The following is a 17,952-nucleotide window of genomic DNA, read 5'->3' as shown; positions in this document are numbered from 1 at the left end:
AAACCATCTCATTGCACTATCAGAGAAATTAAGCTGTTGCATTTTTCTGAGTAATATGTCAAAGTTAACAGTGTCAAAAGCTTTGCTGAAGTCCAGTAGCGTCAATATTGTTGCCTTTCGATTGTCGATGGCATATTTCAGGTCATCAGTTACTTTAATTAGAGCAGTGTTTGTGCTGTGATGTTTACGGAAACCGGATTGAAATTTGTCATATAGACTGAATTCATGCAAGTGTCCAGTGATTTGGTCATGAACAATATATTCCAGTGCTTTGGAAACAGCAGGCAGTATGCTAATTGGTCGGTAATCACTAGGCAGTTGCGGGTTTTCGACCTTAGGGATGGGTCGAATTATGCTTCTTTTCCATGCAGTGGGGTATATTCCGTTCACGAGGGAAAAATTAAATATGTCAGTTAAGACAGGTACTAAGATATCGGCAACATTCTTAATCATGGTTATACCGATACTGTCGTTGCCTATTGCATCAGAAGAGATTCTCATTATTGCTTTTCTTGCCGTATTTGTTGTTACATGTTTTAGATGAAAGGTATCGTTGTTAGATATCCTGTTTGGGGATTCTTGTGGACGGAAATCATCAGCCGTGCTGGTATTCAGAGGTGCAGAGAAGAATTCATTTAATTCGTTAGCTGACACATGAAAAGTAGTTTCCGATTTTGCCTTTCCGACCCCCAAGCTACGGAGATTCTTCCATAGAGTCGTGGGTGTCAAATCGCTGCATACGAGGGAGCGAGCGTGCCTGATTTTGGCATTGCGAATGCATTGTTTCACTCTGTTCCGTAGCTTTCTATATTCTTCAAAACGTTCGGGTTTCGGATCTGCCTTGAAACGCCTGTGGGCAGCATCCCTATTAGTCATCATTTGACGTAATTCAGCTGTCAGCCATGGAGCAGGAGATTTTCTTACACGGACTGTGCGCACAGGTGCATGTTTGTCATAGAGGGCAGTGAGTTTATCACCAAGTTCATTAATTTTGCCGTCGATTGTAGGTTCTCTGATTATTTGATGCCATGAGATTTCTGAGCAATCGGCTGTTAGAGCGTCAAGGTCAATACGTTTCATGTTCCTACAAGTTATGTAACGCGATTTGATCCTTGGGGGCTGCACAGAGTAGGCCAGGAATATTACATCATGTGCTGAGAAGCCAGGGGCCGATGATTGACCAACATCTCTTACTTTGTCAGTCTGTTTCGTTGCTATCACGTCTATAAGAGTATGACTGTGCGCCGTATGGTGTGTAGGTTGTAATGGAAGAATGTTCATGCTATTGCAACTAAACAATCTTCTTAGGTTTATTGCGGAGGGAGTGTCTCTTAGCAGGTCTATGTTCAAGTCACCCATTACGATGACATGTTCGTATTGACACTGAAGTGAATGTAATTCCGACTGGAAGGAACTCATTGAGCTTATTTTTGGCGGCTTGTACACGACGCCAGTCAAGAATTTCCGACTTTGTATATTTATTTCAATGAACATGAATTCAGCCTCTTTTTCTTCAGCAGGATTTGACGTACATAAGACTTTCGCTTTTAGATCTGTTCGTATATATGCGCCGACCCCGCCACCTCGCTTTTTTGATCTGTCTGCCCTAAGAAATGTGTACCCTGGGAGATGAATAGATGCAGAGGATATGTGTGGTTTCAACCACGTTTCGGATAAGAGGATTACGTGGTAGTTTAGTTGGTGGAAGAGGAGGCTAAGTTCTTCGTAATGCGCAGGTAAAGACTGAATGTTGCAGTGAGCTGCTAAAAGCTCGGACGCGTTCCGCTGAGCAGCCTGGAGTAGGGTGGCAGACTGGTTTGTCCCTTTGTTAGGCACTACCTGCCGCGAGGGGCACTGACCGGTGTTTCCGCCAAGTGACATATTCCAGGGGTGTCCGAGATTTTGCACGCCCTGTTTGTGACTCCGCGAGAGCCGAAAGAAAAGCGACTGCAAGAGATTTCCTGAGGTTGCGGGAGTATAGAAAATGGATTAGTGGTATTCGGTGCAGGGAGAATATGACCAAAATGGTGACAGCTGTGTGTCACTGAGTATCCTATGTCGTAAGAGGCAAAGTGTAATTAGAGTATTTGAAACAGCTTAGGGTGGAAAATAAGGGAAAGAGGAGTGATTTAAGAGGCCGATGCTGCCAGCAGAGAGAAGAAAGCTTAATATTTAATAGAGTATCGTAGGAAGCTAGAATTAAATTGAAATTTGCTAAAGTGATACTGATAGTAATTTTTGTTATGCACAATTTAAACCGAAGAGATGGTTGACTAATGAACTAAAGGAGAGACAAATAATTGCAATAGAACTATTACAGAATGGAAGAGAATAAACTGAGAAAATGAAAAAAGTATTAGCAGTAACTAAAACTAAGCAATGGCTACAGCTAAAGACACAAAAATAGTAAAAAGTTAATACAGTTACAAAAACAATTAGTTGAAGGTACAAATAATTGAAAAGTTAATAAGTTACAAAAACAATTAGTTGAAGGTACAAATAATTAAAAAGTTAATACAATTACAAGACTATATCTGAGTATAGGACTGTTAAAATTTGAAAATGGTGTTAAGTTTGACTTTTGGCTCGAGTAGGTTCACTTAATACTATTTAGTTCTGTCATGTTTGTGACTGTCTTCTTTCCAGCTGCAGTCTTAATGATTACTCTGCCATCCTGAGTCCACACATTCTGAAGACCGAAATGGGATATGGCACTGTTTAAAATCTTTAGCCGCTCGTGTGTCAGATCTTCCCTTATTGTAATCCCTGTCCTTGCTAACTTCTTCTTCTGGGTAAAGATCTCAGCCCTTTTTCGGTACGACACAAATTTAATAATTATTGGACGAGGTTTGGTAGCACCTGGTAGTTTTCGTCCCACCCGGTGGCTCCTGTCAATGTCTGCCTTGGTCACTTCGACGCCTAATTTTTCACGCGCAACCTGTATAAGCAGGTTGTCCGTGTCTTCTTCTTTATTTTCTGCTACTCCAAACAGTCGTAGACTATTTCGCCTTTGGTACTGTTCTAGCTCGTCTGTGGCGGCAGATAGTTTCACTTCCAACTCTCGTGCCTTTTTCTCGTATTCAGACACAGACTTTTTTAGTGCTGTAATTTCGGCAGTATTGGCCTCAACAGTTTCACGCATTTTGGCCAATACTGCTGCCGTTACAGTATCTGATATGGTGCCTGCTATCAGATCGAGATTGTTTTTATCGCGAAGCGCAGCGTTTACCTCAGAGCGAACCAACTCCGCTATACCGGGAGCCGCGGCCGCACCTTCCGTCAGGAGCAGGCCCGCCGCACCTGCTGCTTCCCCGCTGCTGGACGCGCTGCTGTTGATTCTTCTGTTTACCATTTTCTCGCAGATATTGGCGGAGCACAGAAAATAAATAGCACTACTGCACAGAACACTGTTGTTTACACGATTTCCACTTGTACTAGACAACACCACCTGCGAGAACACCTTCGAATTCGACTAAATTTCGCGAGCCGAACTTAACACGTGTTACACTGCAGCCGCCATAGCATATATCTTACATAAATAAAAGAAACAATGTAAATAAGATATCAGTTAAACAACAGCACATTTCGTTAACAGAACATTTTTGTTTCACATGTTAAAGATGTGTAATATATACAGGAGTCAAGATAAACTAAATATTCTAAAGGAACTACAGGAATACCAATAAATAATTGTCCTATGCCTATGATAGTACTCAAAATAAAATTAATTATATACTAAGTTTACAACACATACAAATTTAGTGATTATGTACATTTTCCTTCACATATTCATCAACTGAATAAAAAGATTTCTCTATCAGGTACTCCTTGGGAGTTTGAATGCTGACAATCTTTTGTGAAGGCATTTGATGTGTGGTGGGAGATCATTAAACAGCTTAATGCTGGAGTAATAAGCTCCTTTTTGAACCATTGTGAGGCATTTCAGTTCAATGTGCAGACTGTCACTGGTTCTTGTGTTACAGTCATGAAATTGGCTGTTATCTTTGTCGATAGAAGGGATTTTACAGACAAAGGTCAACAAGGAAAAGATACACTGTGAGGAGGTGGTAAGGATCCTCGGTCCACCCCCCCCCCCCCCCCCCCCACCCCTCCCAGTGAAAATTTTCTTTGCGAGTCGTTGGTTCCCTAGAATATAATAGCATATGACATTAATGAATGAAAATAGCCAAATACGAAGCCTTAATGGTGCCTACTTCAGCCACTGAAGCAATAACCCATAGTGCAAATATTGTTAAGTGTTTTATAAAGATGAAGAATATGTGCCAATCAGTTACGTTTGCTATCTATGTAAGAACCCAGGAATTTTGTAACCTCAGCTTTTTGTATTTCTTGATCTCTGCACTTAATTTCTTTCTGGAGTATGGAATCTCATATAAAGGGTTTTATCTGTATTGAGTGAGATACCATTTGAAGAAAACCAGTTCACAATATAATTGAAAACATTATTCGTAGTTTTTTCAAGATTGTTGTCTGTGAAATCGTCAGAATTGTAGTGTCATCTGCAAAAGAGTAAATTTACTGTTTGTGTCAGAACAAAGTTGGAGATCATAAATGAAGATGAGAAAAAGCAGTAGACCCAAAACAGAGCCTTGTGGCACACCACAACTTACTGAGCCCCACTCAGAAGAGGCAGATTCTCTGGATGAGCCATTCAGCATTACAGTGTGCTTTCGGTCTCTTGGGTAGGGTTGGAGCAATGAACCAACGGTACCAGCCAAACCATAATATTCTGCCTTTTTCAAAAGGATTTTATGGTTTACACAATCAAAGGCTTTTGAGAGGTCACAAAAAATACCTACTGGAGAAATTTTTTTGTTCATGGCTTCCAGAACTTGATTGGTGAAACAGAATATGGCTCGTTCTGTAGAAAGACCAGCACGAAATCCAAACTGACTCTTGTTTAGGATATTGTGGAAGCTAAGACGATTGGCAATCAACCTGTGTATGCGTTTATCAAGAATTTTTGAAAAGACGGTTAAGAGTGAGGTTGGGTGGCAGTTTGTAACATTGTTTTTCTCACCTCTTTTAAAGAGTGATATCACTACAGCTATTTTTAGCCTGTCGGGGACTTTTCCTTCTTGCAGAGATGTATAAGACTGGACTTAGCAATATTTCTCTATCTCACAGGAAATATTTTCCACACCAACAGGCTTGTTGTTTTTTAATGAGGTAATAATTCTTTCAATCTCTTTTACTTTTAAATGAGGTAAGGATAATTGTGGGGGTCTATTACTGGTTGCTTTCTGTAGAAGAGCCAATGACTCATCCACAGAACCTTTACAGCCTATCTTCTCTGTTGCTGACGAAAAGTGCCTGTTGAAGATTTCTGCAATCATTTCAGGTTTCTTTACAATATTGGTACCTCTTTTTTTGCCAGTTTCCTGCTTTATTACATTCCAAATTGATTTTATTTTGTTGTCAGACTTCTCAATTTCAGACTTAATGCACATATTTTTTGACTTATTTATCACCTTCTTTAGGATGCTACAATAAAGGTTGTAGTGCTGACATTTCTTTGGATCATTACGAGTTCTGAGGGAATAATACAACTCCTCTTTGTTACTCAGGATATTTTTATTCCTACAGTGATCCATGCCTTATTGAACAGTGCTTACTTGACTGTTTCTAATTATTTTTTTGGGAAATGTGGCTTCAAAGATAGAAATTCATTCAGAAATGGATTATACTTTTTGTTCACAACTGTTTCATTGAAAACTGGACTCAAGTCTCTCTCTTGCAGGCTGGTGTTGACATTTGGAGGGTTTAATCATTTATTATCCTAAAAGATTTCCAAAAATTTTCAGAACTGTTGCTCAGATTGATGTCAGTGAGAGTAAGCAGTTGAGTACCATGATCAGAAAGGCCAAGGATTGGACGAACACTGATACTGTTGACTTTTGACTTATCTATAGATATGTTGTTCCTCAGACTTTGACAGTTCTCGGTAAATCTAGTCTGAAAATTTACTACTGTCGTCAGATTTTAAGAATCTACTAGATGTTCTAGATCTGCTTTACCATTGCTCTCTTTTAGGAAATCTACATTGAAATCACCTGTAATTATTAGATCATTGAATTTTGAGTACACTTGCAATAAGACAGTATCTAACTGCCCCAGGAACACCTTTATGTTCCCTTAGGGTGCTCTGTTTAGTGCTAACACTACAACTGTACAGCCACTTACAGTAGTTTCTACGCCACATATGTCAATATCTTGTTCAATACAGTCACTCTTTAAATTCAATGTGCTATATGATAAGTTATTTTTTTAAGTAAATTACTACTCCACCATTCTTCATGATTGATCTACAGTAATGTGTTGCTAGACAGTAACCACTGAGCTGTAACATTTCAACATTTCTCATGTTGTGTTCACTAAAGCATAAAACATTGGCATCCTTTCTCTCTTGTGGGTCATCTAAAAGAACAGAAATTTCATTAACTTTGTTTGTAAGTCCTCCTATATTATGCTGAAAATTGTCATAGCTTTGGTATTTGAAGAAAGCGCCTGCTTTCGCCTAAAATAGTATTTGTGGGCTCAGAAACAGTAGGCTCATTGTTAACTGTTTCGCAGAAATTCTGAGCTTGAAAATTATTCTGATAGGATAGCTGGAGCCATTTGAGGGGAATAGGTTCAGAGCGAGGACATATTTTTTTGTTTTTCTTTTATCATCGCTGCATTTAAAAGAGTACTAGGTTTGTTTACCTGACCTGTTAAGGGGCATGCCGTGTCTGGTAAACAACTCTCTTCGAAAATTACTCGTATGTACAACACAAATGCTGCTAAACTTCTCCTTGAGTGACCGTGTAACATCAAAACCTTCATTGCAGGCTACATTGTTCTAGTCACCTATTACAATGGCATAATCTTTTTAGTATCAACCAGCATGGCCTTGCTATGCTGATACTGCGAACAGCTGAAATCGGGAGGAAACTGCAGACATTACTTTTCCCTAGAGCATTCAGCTCTGCTTTATGGTTAAAAGGTAATGGCATCCTCTTGGATGAAATATTCTGGAGGTAAAATAATCCATTTGGATCTCCAAGCAGGGACCACTGCGGAGGCTGTTGTCACCAAGAGAAACAAACTTGACATTCTATGGGTGGGAGTGTGGAATGTTAGATCCCTTAATTGGGCAGGTAGATTAGAAAATTTAAAAAGGGAAATGGATAGGTTGAAGTTAGATATAGTTGGGAGTAGTGAAGTTCGGTGACAGGATGTTCAGGTGAGTGTAGTATTGTAAATACAAAATCAGACAGGAGTAATGCAGGAGTAGGTTTAATGATAAATAAGAAAATAGGAATGTGGGTAAGCTACTATGAATAGCATAGTGAGCACATTATCTTGCCCAAGATATACACAAAGCAAACACCCACCACATAGTAAAAGTTTATATGAAAACTTAACTCTGCAGCTAAAGAAGAACTTCGAAAAAAAAGTATGATGAGCTAAAAGAAATTATTCAGATAGTTAAGGGAGAGGAAAATTTAATTGCGATGGGGGACAGGAATTTGATAGTAGGAAAAGGAAGTTAAACTGCAGGCGAATACAGACTGGGGGAAAAGAATGAAAGAGGAAGCTATTTGGTAGGATTCTGCAGAGAGCAGACTTTAATCATTGGTAATACTTCACCTACAAATTGTGAAAGAAGGTTATACAGGGTGTTACAAAAAGGTACGGCCTTTCCTCACACACAAATAAAGAAAAGATGTTATGTGGACATATGTCCGGAAACGCTTAATTTCCATGCTAGAGCTCATTTTAGTTTCGTCAGTATGTACTGTACTTCCTCGATTCACCGCCAGTTGGCCCATTTGAAAGAAGGTAATGTTGACTTCAGTGCTTGTGTTGACATGCGACTCATTGCTCTACAGTACTAGCATCAAACACATCAGTACGTAGCGTGGACAGGTTAGTGTTCATCATGAACGTGGTTTTGCAGTCAGTGCAATGTTTACAAATGCGGAGTTGGCAGATGCCCATTTCATGTATGAATTAGCACGGGGCAATAGCCGTGGCGCGGTACGTTTGTATCGAGACAGATTTCCAGAACGAAGGTGTCCTTACAGGAAGACGTTCGAAGCAATTGATCGGCGTCTTAGGGAGCAAGGAACATTCCGGCCTATGACTCACGACTGGGGAAGACCTAGAACGACGAGGACACCTGCAGTGGACGAGGCAATTCTTTGTGCACTTGACGATAACCCTAATGTCAGCGTCAGATAAGTTGCTATTGTACAAGGTAACGTTGACCACGTCACTGTATGGAGAGTGCTATGGGAGAACCAGTTGTTTCTGTACCATGTACAGCGTGTGCAGGCACTATCAGCAGCTGATTGGCCTCCACGGGTACACTTCTGTGAATGGTTCATCCAACAATATGTCAATCCTCATTTCAGTGTAAATGTTCTCTTTACGGGTGAGGCTTCATTCCAACGTGATCAAATTGTAAATTTTCACAATCAACATTTGTGGGCTGACGAGAATTCGCACGCAATTGTGCAATCACGTCATCAACACAGATTTTCTGTGAACGTTTGGGCAGGCATTGTTGGTGATGCCTTGATTGGATCCCATATTCTTCCACCTACGCTCAATGGAGCATGTTATGATTTCATACGGGATACTCTACCTGTGCTGCTAGAACATGTGCCTTTACATGTGTAACACAGCATGTGCTTCATGCACAATGGAGCTCCTGCACATTTCAGTCGAAGTGTTCGTACGCTTCTCAACAACAGATTCGGTGACCGATGGATTGGTAAAGGCAGGCCAATTCATTTGCCTCCACGATCTCCTGACCTCAACCCTCTTGACTTTTTTATGGGGGCATGTGAAAGCTCTTGTCTACGTAACCCCGGTACCAAATGTAGAGACTCTTTGTGCTTGTATTGTGGACAGCTGTGATACAGTACACCATTCTCCCGGGCTGCATCAGGGATTGCATGCGACGGAGGGTGGATGCATGTATCCTCGCTAACGGAGGACATTTTGAACATTTCCTGTAACAGTGTTTGAAGTTACACTGGTACGTTCTGTTGCTGTGTGTTTCTGCTCCATGATTAATGTGATTTGAAGAGAAGTAATAAAATGAGTTCTAACATGGAAAGTAAGCGTTTCCGGACACATGTCCACATAACATATTTTCTTTCTTTGTGTGTGAGGAATGTTTCTTGAAAGTTTGGCCGTACCTTTTTGTAACACCCTGTATAAATGGAAGAGAGCTGGGGATACTGCAAGGTTTCAGATTGATTGCAGTAATAAGACAGTGATTTTAGAACCAGATTTTAAATGTGTTGAATAAAGTCTTCTGCTCAGGCTGTTAAAGTCCGTTATTTGCTCGTTGTCAGACCTATAGAAAATAAGTAACTCACTGTAAAGCAGTAGTCAAAGTTAAAATGGTTGGGTCAAAAAACCAACCTTATCCATAGATTGCTCAGGAACGTAACATGGCAGCAAACTTATTTTTATTTCGTTGATGATGAATAATGGTACTTGGCTGAACTGTTCTTCCTGTGTACTATAATGATTTCTAGGATAATATCGCGTGATGCTCCATTGTAAGAATATAAAACCACTTGTGACATTCCAATAAAGGACTTTAACAACCTAAGCAAAATACTTATTATTCAGTGTGCAGCATTTCGGTTGTGGGTAACCTCATTTTAAAGTTACACATTTTAAACTGTAAGACTTTTCTAGGGGGCAGATGTGCACTCTGACAGCAATTTGTTGGTTGTGATCCATAGATTTAAAGTAAAGAAACTGCAAAAAGGTAGGAAATCGTGGCAGTGGGACATTGGCAAGCTGAAAGAATCAGAGGCTGTTGAGGGTTTGAGACCAGACATTAGCCAATGATTGAATGAAATAAGCAAAATGAATTCGGTAGAAGACAAATGGGTAACTTTGAGACATGAAATAGTGAATGCAGCAGAGGACTGAACAGGTAGAAAGACAAGGGCTAATAGAAATCCTTGGGTATCACAGAGTGCCTGAAAAAAATGGATTGACAGGAATTGCAAGATGGCTAAGCAGGAATACCTCCAAAACAAACCTATGCATGACTAGAGGAAAGATAGATGCCACCTATTGAAAAATTAAAGACACATTTGAGGAAAAGGGAAACATTGGTATCAATATCAAGAGCTTAGATCAAAATCCAGTACTAAACAAAATTGGGAAGGCTTAAACGTGGTAGGAGTGCATAGGACTGTGCAATGGAAATATACTTGAAGGCAATTTTATAGAAGAGAAGAGGATGTAGATGATCAGATAGGAGATACGAAACTGTCAGAAGATTTTAACAGAATACAGGAAGACGTAATTCAAAAGAAGACCCTGGAGTTGATGACATTCCCTAAAGACTATTGATAACCTTGGTAGAGCCAGCCATAACAAATCTGTTCCGCCTTGTATGAAGATATATGTGACAGATGAATGCCTTCAGAATTCAGAAAGAATGGAATAATTCAAATTCCAAAGAAAGCAGATACTGACAGGTGTTAATACTACCGAAGTCATGATTGCAAAATACTAACATGAATTATTTATAGAAGAATGAAAAAAACTAATAGAAGCCAACCTTGGGGAAAATCACTTTGGGTTCTGGAGCAATGTAGGAATGTTTAAAGCTACACTGGCCCTAGGACATGGGTGGTTGTTAAGGGAAGGCAAACAGTTGTTTATAGATTTTGTAGGTTTGCAGGGTGTATACAACCTGGGACAATGGGGGAAAACCCAGGAATTTACCAAATATGTCTGCTTGTGTCTGTATATATGTGTGCGTGCGTGCGCGATTATATACCTATCCTTTTTTCCCCCTAAGGCAAGTCTTTCTGCTCCCGGGATTGGAATGACTCCTTACCCTCTCCCTTAAAACCCACATCCTTTCATCTTTCCTTTTCCTTCCCTCTTTCCTGACGAAGCAGCCGCCGGTTGCGAAAGCTCGAAATTTTGTATGTGTATGTGTATGTGTGTGTTTGTGTGTTATTTTATTGTGTCTGTCTACCGGCGCTTTCCCGCTTGGTAAGTCTTGAAATATTTGTTTTTAATATATTAATATATTCTCTTCCCCCCCCCCCCCCCCCCCCCCCCTCAATGCAGAGGCTTTGGCCCCAGTATATATCTTTGTGCCTACAAAGCATGCCTGTGTAGCGCTACATATATTCGACGGCAGAAGTTGGTTGTGGCGTCACCTACCAACATTTTTCAGAACTTCCACTTGCTTTGCACTTGAATCTAAGCTGCAGGCAGTTTTTTGGATAACAAAAACCGGAAAAAAAGTGTGGCTTTGATTCGAGTAAATACCACAACATGTGGTATTACTTTGAATGTACAGAAGAGACAAGAACTTATTTTATCTCTTCAAAGGACATCAAAAGCTTAACACAACAGATGCTCTGCCATGTAAAAGGTGGAATTCCACTTCATGCTGATATCTTGCACCAACTGATGCTTAAGTAAATCTAACTCAATTTGAATAGCCAACAGTTATTCTTGAGCTAACTTAGAATGATTGAAACCCATTACAAAAAATCAAACTATAGTGATCATTCCTAAACCTTTAGGCTGGACCTTCATTAATTCATTCACAACTCTCAGAAGACAATGGGTGGAACATTTAGCAGAAACATACTCAACCACTCGAACACCTTCCACAATGTTAGTGCCACTGTTATGAATGGGTAAATGTATTTTGATTTTCTCAGTCCCAGTGATCTGTGATAATATTAAGCTTCCAAGCTATGTTTCTCAAGTGTGAGAACCTGGAAAAGGTTCCAGCTGAAATTTAGGATATAGCCAGTGAGCTATGACATTCAAGAAACTGTCATTATTACATAAACAGATGCATATATCAGAAGTGACAGAAAATGTAACGGCACATGAAATGTTTCTTTCAATTTTTCACAATTTTTTCTTTTATTTTGGGAACAATTTTTTTCAAAATCTGGGCCCTTTTATAGTGAGGTAAAGTTTGTTCTAAGTCTTGTAAATCAAGCCCTTCCTATGATTGATAATGGCTCACAGTCTAGTGCAATCATTTCTGCAATTAGATAATTATCCTTTTTTATTTAAGTTGTTTACATTCCAAAGCAATTTCCTTTCAAACCATTCTGATGCAGTCAGTTGCTTTTCTGTCGATGTTGAAAGTGAATTTGTATTAGTAATAATCAAAGGGGGTGTACGCACAGCAGTGACTGTACCTTCATTAAGTGCTTGGAATTATAGGGATGTTTTATTTTCAAATGATTTTTCATAGCTGGATTACGTGCTAGACAAAATAATTTAAGAGAGTTAAGGTAGGTCATGTATTTCGCTACGCTTCACAGAAACACCCACGCATCTCCAATTAGCTTAAATAAACAAAGTATTTGATAAGTAGGTACTTATTACTGGTATTAATCATCAGGTCTAGGGACAGACACATTGTTGATCACCATAGTAAAACTGTTGAAAAAAGAAGAAGACAATTAAAGATTTTGGTATAAACTTAACGAACTTATAATTGTCAGCGTTTATATCAAAAGATCCCCAAATGACATTTTTATATATCTTGTAAATAACAAATTGTTTATAAGAAGTAACCTCAAATAAAATCAAGTGAAGGTGATTACAATTTGCAAAAAATCAAATAGACGAAGTCAAAGTGGTATCTGCTCAAACAGCTATCTGTTTTATGTTTAATTTTAAGTTACCTGTATAATGTCTGATGATTCATATTACATCCCACACTTTCGTATTACACTGAAGAACTAAGGAAACTGGTACATCTGCCTAATATCTCGTAGGGCCCCCACGAGCATGCAGAAGTGTCGCAACATGACGTTGCATGGCTTGACGAATGTCAGAGATAGTTTTGGAGGGAATTGACGCCATGAATCCTGCAGGGCTGTCCATAAACCTGTAAGAGTACAAGGGGGTGGAGACCTCTTCTGAACAGCACATTGCCAGGCATCCCAGATATGCTCAATGTTCATGTCTGGGGAGTTTGATGGCCAGCGGAAGTGTTTAAACTTGGAAGTGTGTTCCTGAAGCCACTCTGTAGCAGTCCTGGAAGTGTAGGGTGTTGCATTTTCCTGCTAGAATTGACTAAGTCCGTCGGAATGCACAATCACATGAATGGATGCAGGTGATTAGACAGGATGCTTACATATGTGTCACCTGTCAAGAGTTGTATCTAGATGTATCAGGGGTCTCATATCATTCCAACTGCACGTGCCTCTCACCGTTGCACTCCACCAGCTTGAACAGTCGCCTGCTGACATACAGGATCCGTGGATTCATGAGGTTGTCTCTGTTCCCGTACACGTCCATCTGCCCAATACAAGTTGAAATAGACTCATCCAACTAGGCAGCATGTTTCCAGTCATCAACAGTCCAATGTCAGTGTTGATGGGCCCAGGAGAGGCATAAATTAGCTTTGTGTTGTGCAGCTATCAAGGATACACAAGACAGCTCATATTGATGATGATTTGTTGAATGGTTCGCACGCTGACACTTGTTGACGACTCAGCAGTGAAATCTGCAGAAATTTGCGGAAGGGTTGCAATTCTGTCACATTCAAAGTGTCTCTTCAGTCGTTGTTGGCCCTATTCTTGCAGGATCTTTTCTCAGCTGCAGCAGTCAGAGATTTGATGTTTCGCTGGATTCCTGATATTCACGGTACACTCATGAAATAGTTGTACTAACGGTCATGCACCAACTATAATACCACATTCAGATTCACTTAAATCTTGATAACTTGCCATTGTAGTATCAGTAGCCAATCTAGCAACTGCGCCAGACACTTTTTGTCTTTATGTAGGCATTGCCGACCGCAGTGCGTATTCTGTCTGTGTATCTCTGTAAACTATACCAGTTTCTTTGGTGCTTCAGTGTATTCTTGATTTTTATGGTATTGTTTTTGTGCACAGATCTTATTTAGACTTGTCACCAATGTTTTTTCATAATTCTTTTTTGACTATTAAGTTTCATTTGAATAAATAGTACACACCGATTTACTACAAATAATTTAATTGAAAACATATGAAAATTGCTTTTACAGATGTGCCATAAGATGAAACCATTTGTGGGCGCTCGTGTTTGTTTTTATGGGTTTCCAGATGAAGAAAGGCAGCACATGACAGAGATATTACTACAAAATGGTGGTGAAGCAACCGATGTGGAAGATGGAACAAGCACTCATGTTGTAAGTTATGAAGAATCTCTCTATTGTTAACTTTTTATAGGGATTAGGAAAAGGGTGATAAGGTAAAATGTGTTATGGGGCAGTAAGATTGTTTTGTGGGTTCCATATAATAAAAATGAAAATTAGACTTTAATGCAGTGCTTGTATAATTTTTTTTACAAATTTGCTTGTCCTCTTTTTTCCTGTCATGTTGTGTTAATGTTTTGTACCATTAGCAGTCTGCTATTAACAATTACTTGTGTTGCTTTGTTTGCTAACATGCAAAAGCACAGATTTATTAACAGTAAAGTAGGGAAAAATAATTGGGATTGGTTCGTGGTCTTTCATGTGGTTGAAGTACTGTTAGGACAGTTGTCGTTAAGAGACTTCCAAGAGTGCAATAAATAATTTTGCATTAGGATATATGAACATGCAACCAATTTGTAATTGGGGATAGGCAATATTATTCTCCCTCCATGTCACATTATTTGAATGAAACTTGCAGATTTTCTTCAGCTTTCAGATACATGGGAAGACACTTTCTTTTTGGCTTGGTTGATTCTCAAGGCCTACATGTCAGCTGTGATTGTCCCACTCATTGGCATCTTGTCAGCCTTATTGTATCAACAAGGCCCCAGTATAGCCTAACAACATCATTTTAGACTTCCATTTTTAGCTTCCACCTTAAGTGTTAAATCAACATAAAGATAGATGCAAGAATTCTGTAAATCAACGTAAAGATAGATGCAAGAATTCTGTGTCAGTAAAAGCTATAATATCTCAATTAAATATTGTTCATTTCAAGACAGTTCTGTGTGGGAGATCTTGATGGCAATCTTCGCTTGCATGTCAGTTAATGGTTCCTATCAGTGTAGGTCCATTTCAGTGAAGGCATATGCTTAGATATGCTTAGATAAACCAGGCAACCAGTAAAATATAATAATATTTTATCAGTTGTATACACATTTTTTGCTAACAATTTGCGATGACATGTGACTTGCTGAATTGTTGAATTATTAATAATTGCAAGAGTCTTCTGTTGATATTTCAAATTGTGGTTAGAATGTTTTTGTTTTTAGTTTGATTTTTTGTTGTGATTTAAATTACCTCTTTTCGTGAATATCACTCAGTACATTCAAGTGTTTTACAAAATTAATTTGATATATGTATTGGGACAAGAGAGGTATTCTCCATTGTAAAATATTAGTATGTTTAATATCCTTTTCTGTGCTTTCTCCTGATGTCCTTCAGAGCCTGTTTTCCTTTCAGTTGGTTTTGGGAACTAATCACTTAAATAATTCTGTCTTTTTTGTGCATGACATTAACACATTTTTGCTGGAATCAGGTTGCATTGCTTACTGTCAAAAGATGTCAATATGAATTTACCGTCCTTAGCATGTATCAGCAGTGAAAGAAATGTAACACTATTTTGCAGGTTGTTGACGGGGCTGAAAAATACTATCTTCTGAAGCATAGGATGGTGATCAGTAAAAGATGGTCTCTGTCTCCAACCAGCAGCACTGCTACTACTAATCTTAACACTAAAGTTACAAGGTTGTCTAACAATACGCCCACTGACCTTGCTCCACAGCAATTAACATCACCCAGATGTTCAACACCTTACTGTCATTGTGGACGAAGTATGGAAAACAACTCCGGGTTCTCTAGTTTATGTGTAAAAGACAGAAGCATATCACCAGCCTCTAATGGAGTAAACAGATGCCTGTCTTTTGGTGAAAGTGTGCTACATAAATGTGACATGGTTGACATTGAAAATGTCGTGAATGAAAGCTGTGTCACTCTAATAAATGATTCTGATTCAGGAGAACGCCATGTTTTCAAGCAAATAACAAATTCAGTTCCTAAAGTTAGGACAAACAGTCTCATGGAACATTCTGTCCAGAGTGCACAACACAGGAAATGCATTCCAAAGCGCTCTGCTTCATCGCTTGGAACAGAATTATCTGTTGAAGACTATTGTGTGCCTGACAAAATGCCAAAATTTGATATTGAGACAGGAAAAGCTAGGGAGTCAGTACATGAAGAATCTGCCTGCAAATCAGCAATGAATACATCTTTTGGACCTTACGAGACATTATTAATGGAAGTAATTTCTGATTCAGACAGAGGCAGAAGCCCGCAGTTTTCCTCTCCCACAATAACAGCAGTGTGCAAACCAACAGTGAAGTCATGTGGATACCCACGTGTAGCTGAAGAGGATGTATTAACTGAACTGGTACTTGCATATGTTAACTTTTAATCTCATTTTTTGTCCATAGTATCCTCTTAGTGGCCTGTTCCTTTATATTTATTTATATGGTAGGAATGTTACCAGTGCACTTTATTATGAGAGAACTGAACTGAGATTTTATAAAGTTTGTACTCTATATTGATTATGTTAGGTATTATTGGAGTTGCATAGTGGTAAAGGAAAAGGAACAGGTTACTTTGTAGGACTACATATGACTGAATGTCTATTTGTAGTTATAAAAGTGATTTAAGTTGAATCACATCCACTTCTTTTATACGTGGAAAAAAGACAAAAGCATGTTGATGAGAGCATGAATTGAACATTTGAAACAAGATTATATAAAATTTTTGCTTAGCTATGTTTGAAATTAATTCTTATCTTTTTTTGCATGATATGCTTGTTCTGGTATATTATCTCTATTGTAGATAATTCTGGTTGTGAGAATTGAAGATGCTTTGTTGATTTGTCTTTCTCATACTTCTCTTTCCATTCTGTATGGTGATGTGCATACTTATTTTTCTTTTTACTGTGCATGATTTTGTGTAATAATTGTGCTTTAATTAGTAAACCAGTAGGGGGGTTGGGGGGGGAGATTGTAGGTAGGTTGTAGGTCTTATAAAAGTAAATGCCAAATTGTAACATGGAAATCAAATGGTTTGTTAGGGTGATAGTATATGTAGGTGCTGATTGAGATTACTTTAGAGTAGCAATTCACATGAATTAAGATTGTTTTCTCAGAAAAATCCAGTTTAACTTTTGTATATGGTAAGACGTAAGAGCGTAAAGGTCTTAAACTTGCCAGATAAAGGCATAAATAATAAGTAAGTGGGCTAATTATAAAACAGCCACTAGTTATTTGATAGTGGCAACAACACAACTTCTCATTGACACACACAGTGATGTGACAACAAGCTTTTAATTTCTGGAGCTGTCCTCTTTCTTAGTGTGAAAAAAATGAAAATTTATGTAATTAATCATTGAGATTTAGCAACTTTCAGGAATTTCAAAGACTGAATTCTCATGTAATGTGTGTGTGTGTGTGTGTGTGGGGGGGGGGGGGGGGGGGGAGAAAGCTTCATGCTCCATGTTGAAGGGAGTGCAAGAGTTAGTATGGTGATCATTATCCTCTTTTGATAACTCTTCTCATTGTTTTTGCTAAGCTTATTTCAGACCTTAGTAGTTTTTCACGAGGCTCCTCTCATTTGTAATTCTCTATAACTTCAGTTCTTTTTTTTGCCATTGTCAGTTCTACCTCTCAGTATCAGGCGCTGTTCGTGGTTTCTATACTGGGGAAGGCTGCGGCATTTATCGATTGAGCCAACATAGACCTCGGGTTACGTTACAAATTAGTGTGACATAAAAAACTAAGAATTTAGGGGGAGGGGGGGGGTGGACAGATAACTCTATACCCATAATTTTACATACTTTATCTTCTATAATCAGGTATTAAATATCGTTAGAAGGTAACTTAAGAGTTAAAATCTTTGGTTAGTGTTTTTATACGTCGTCATTA

General features: G+C 38.8%; 1 protein-coding gene across 5 annotated transcripts in view; it reads left to right on the top strand.

Annotated features, from left to right (window-relative positions):
- LOC126335502 (protein ECT2) overlaps positions 1-17,952 on the top strand; it is a 181,896-nt gene that overhangs the window by 72,938 nt on the left and 91,006 nt on the right. For 3 of the 5 annotated variants that reach the window (XM_049998840.1, XM_049998841.1, XM_049998839.1), the window contains exons 6-7: positions 14,066-14,209; positions 15,624-16,424. In XM_049998840.1, coding sequence (XP_049854797.1) covers positions 14,066-14,209; positions 15,624-16,424 — 945 coding nt within the window. The remainder of the gene's footprint in view (positions 1-14,065; positions 14,210-15,623; positions 16,425-17,952) is intronic. The other 2 variants (XM_049998843.1, XM_049998842.1) reach the window with 1 other exon arrangement.

This window comes from Schistocerca gregaria, chromosome 2, assembly GCF_023897955.1.
Source record: "Schistocerca gregaria isolate iqSchGreg1 chromosome 2, iqSchGreg1.2, whole genome shotgun sequence".
NCBI lineage: Eukaryota > Metazoa > Arthropoda > Insecta > Orthoptera > Acrididae > Schistocerca > Schistocerca gregaria.
This window is presented reverse-complemented; position numbering and strand designations above follow the sequence as displayed.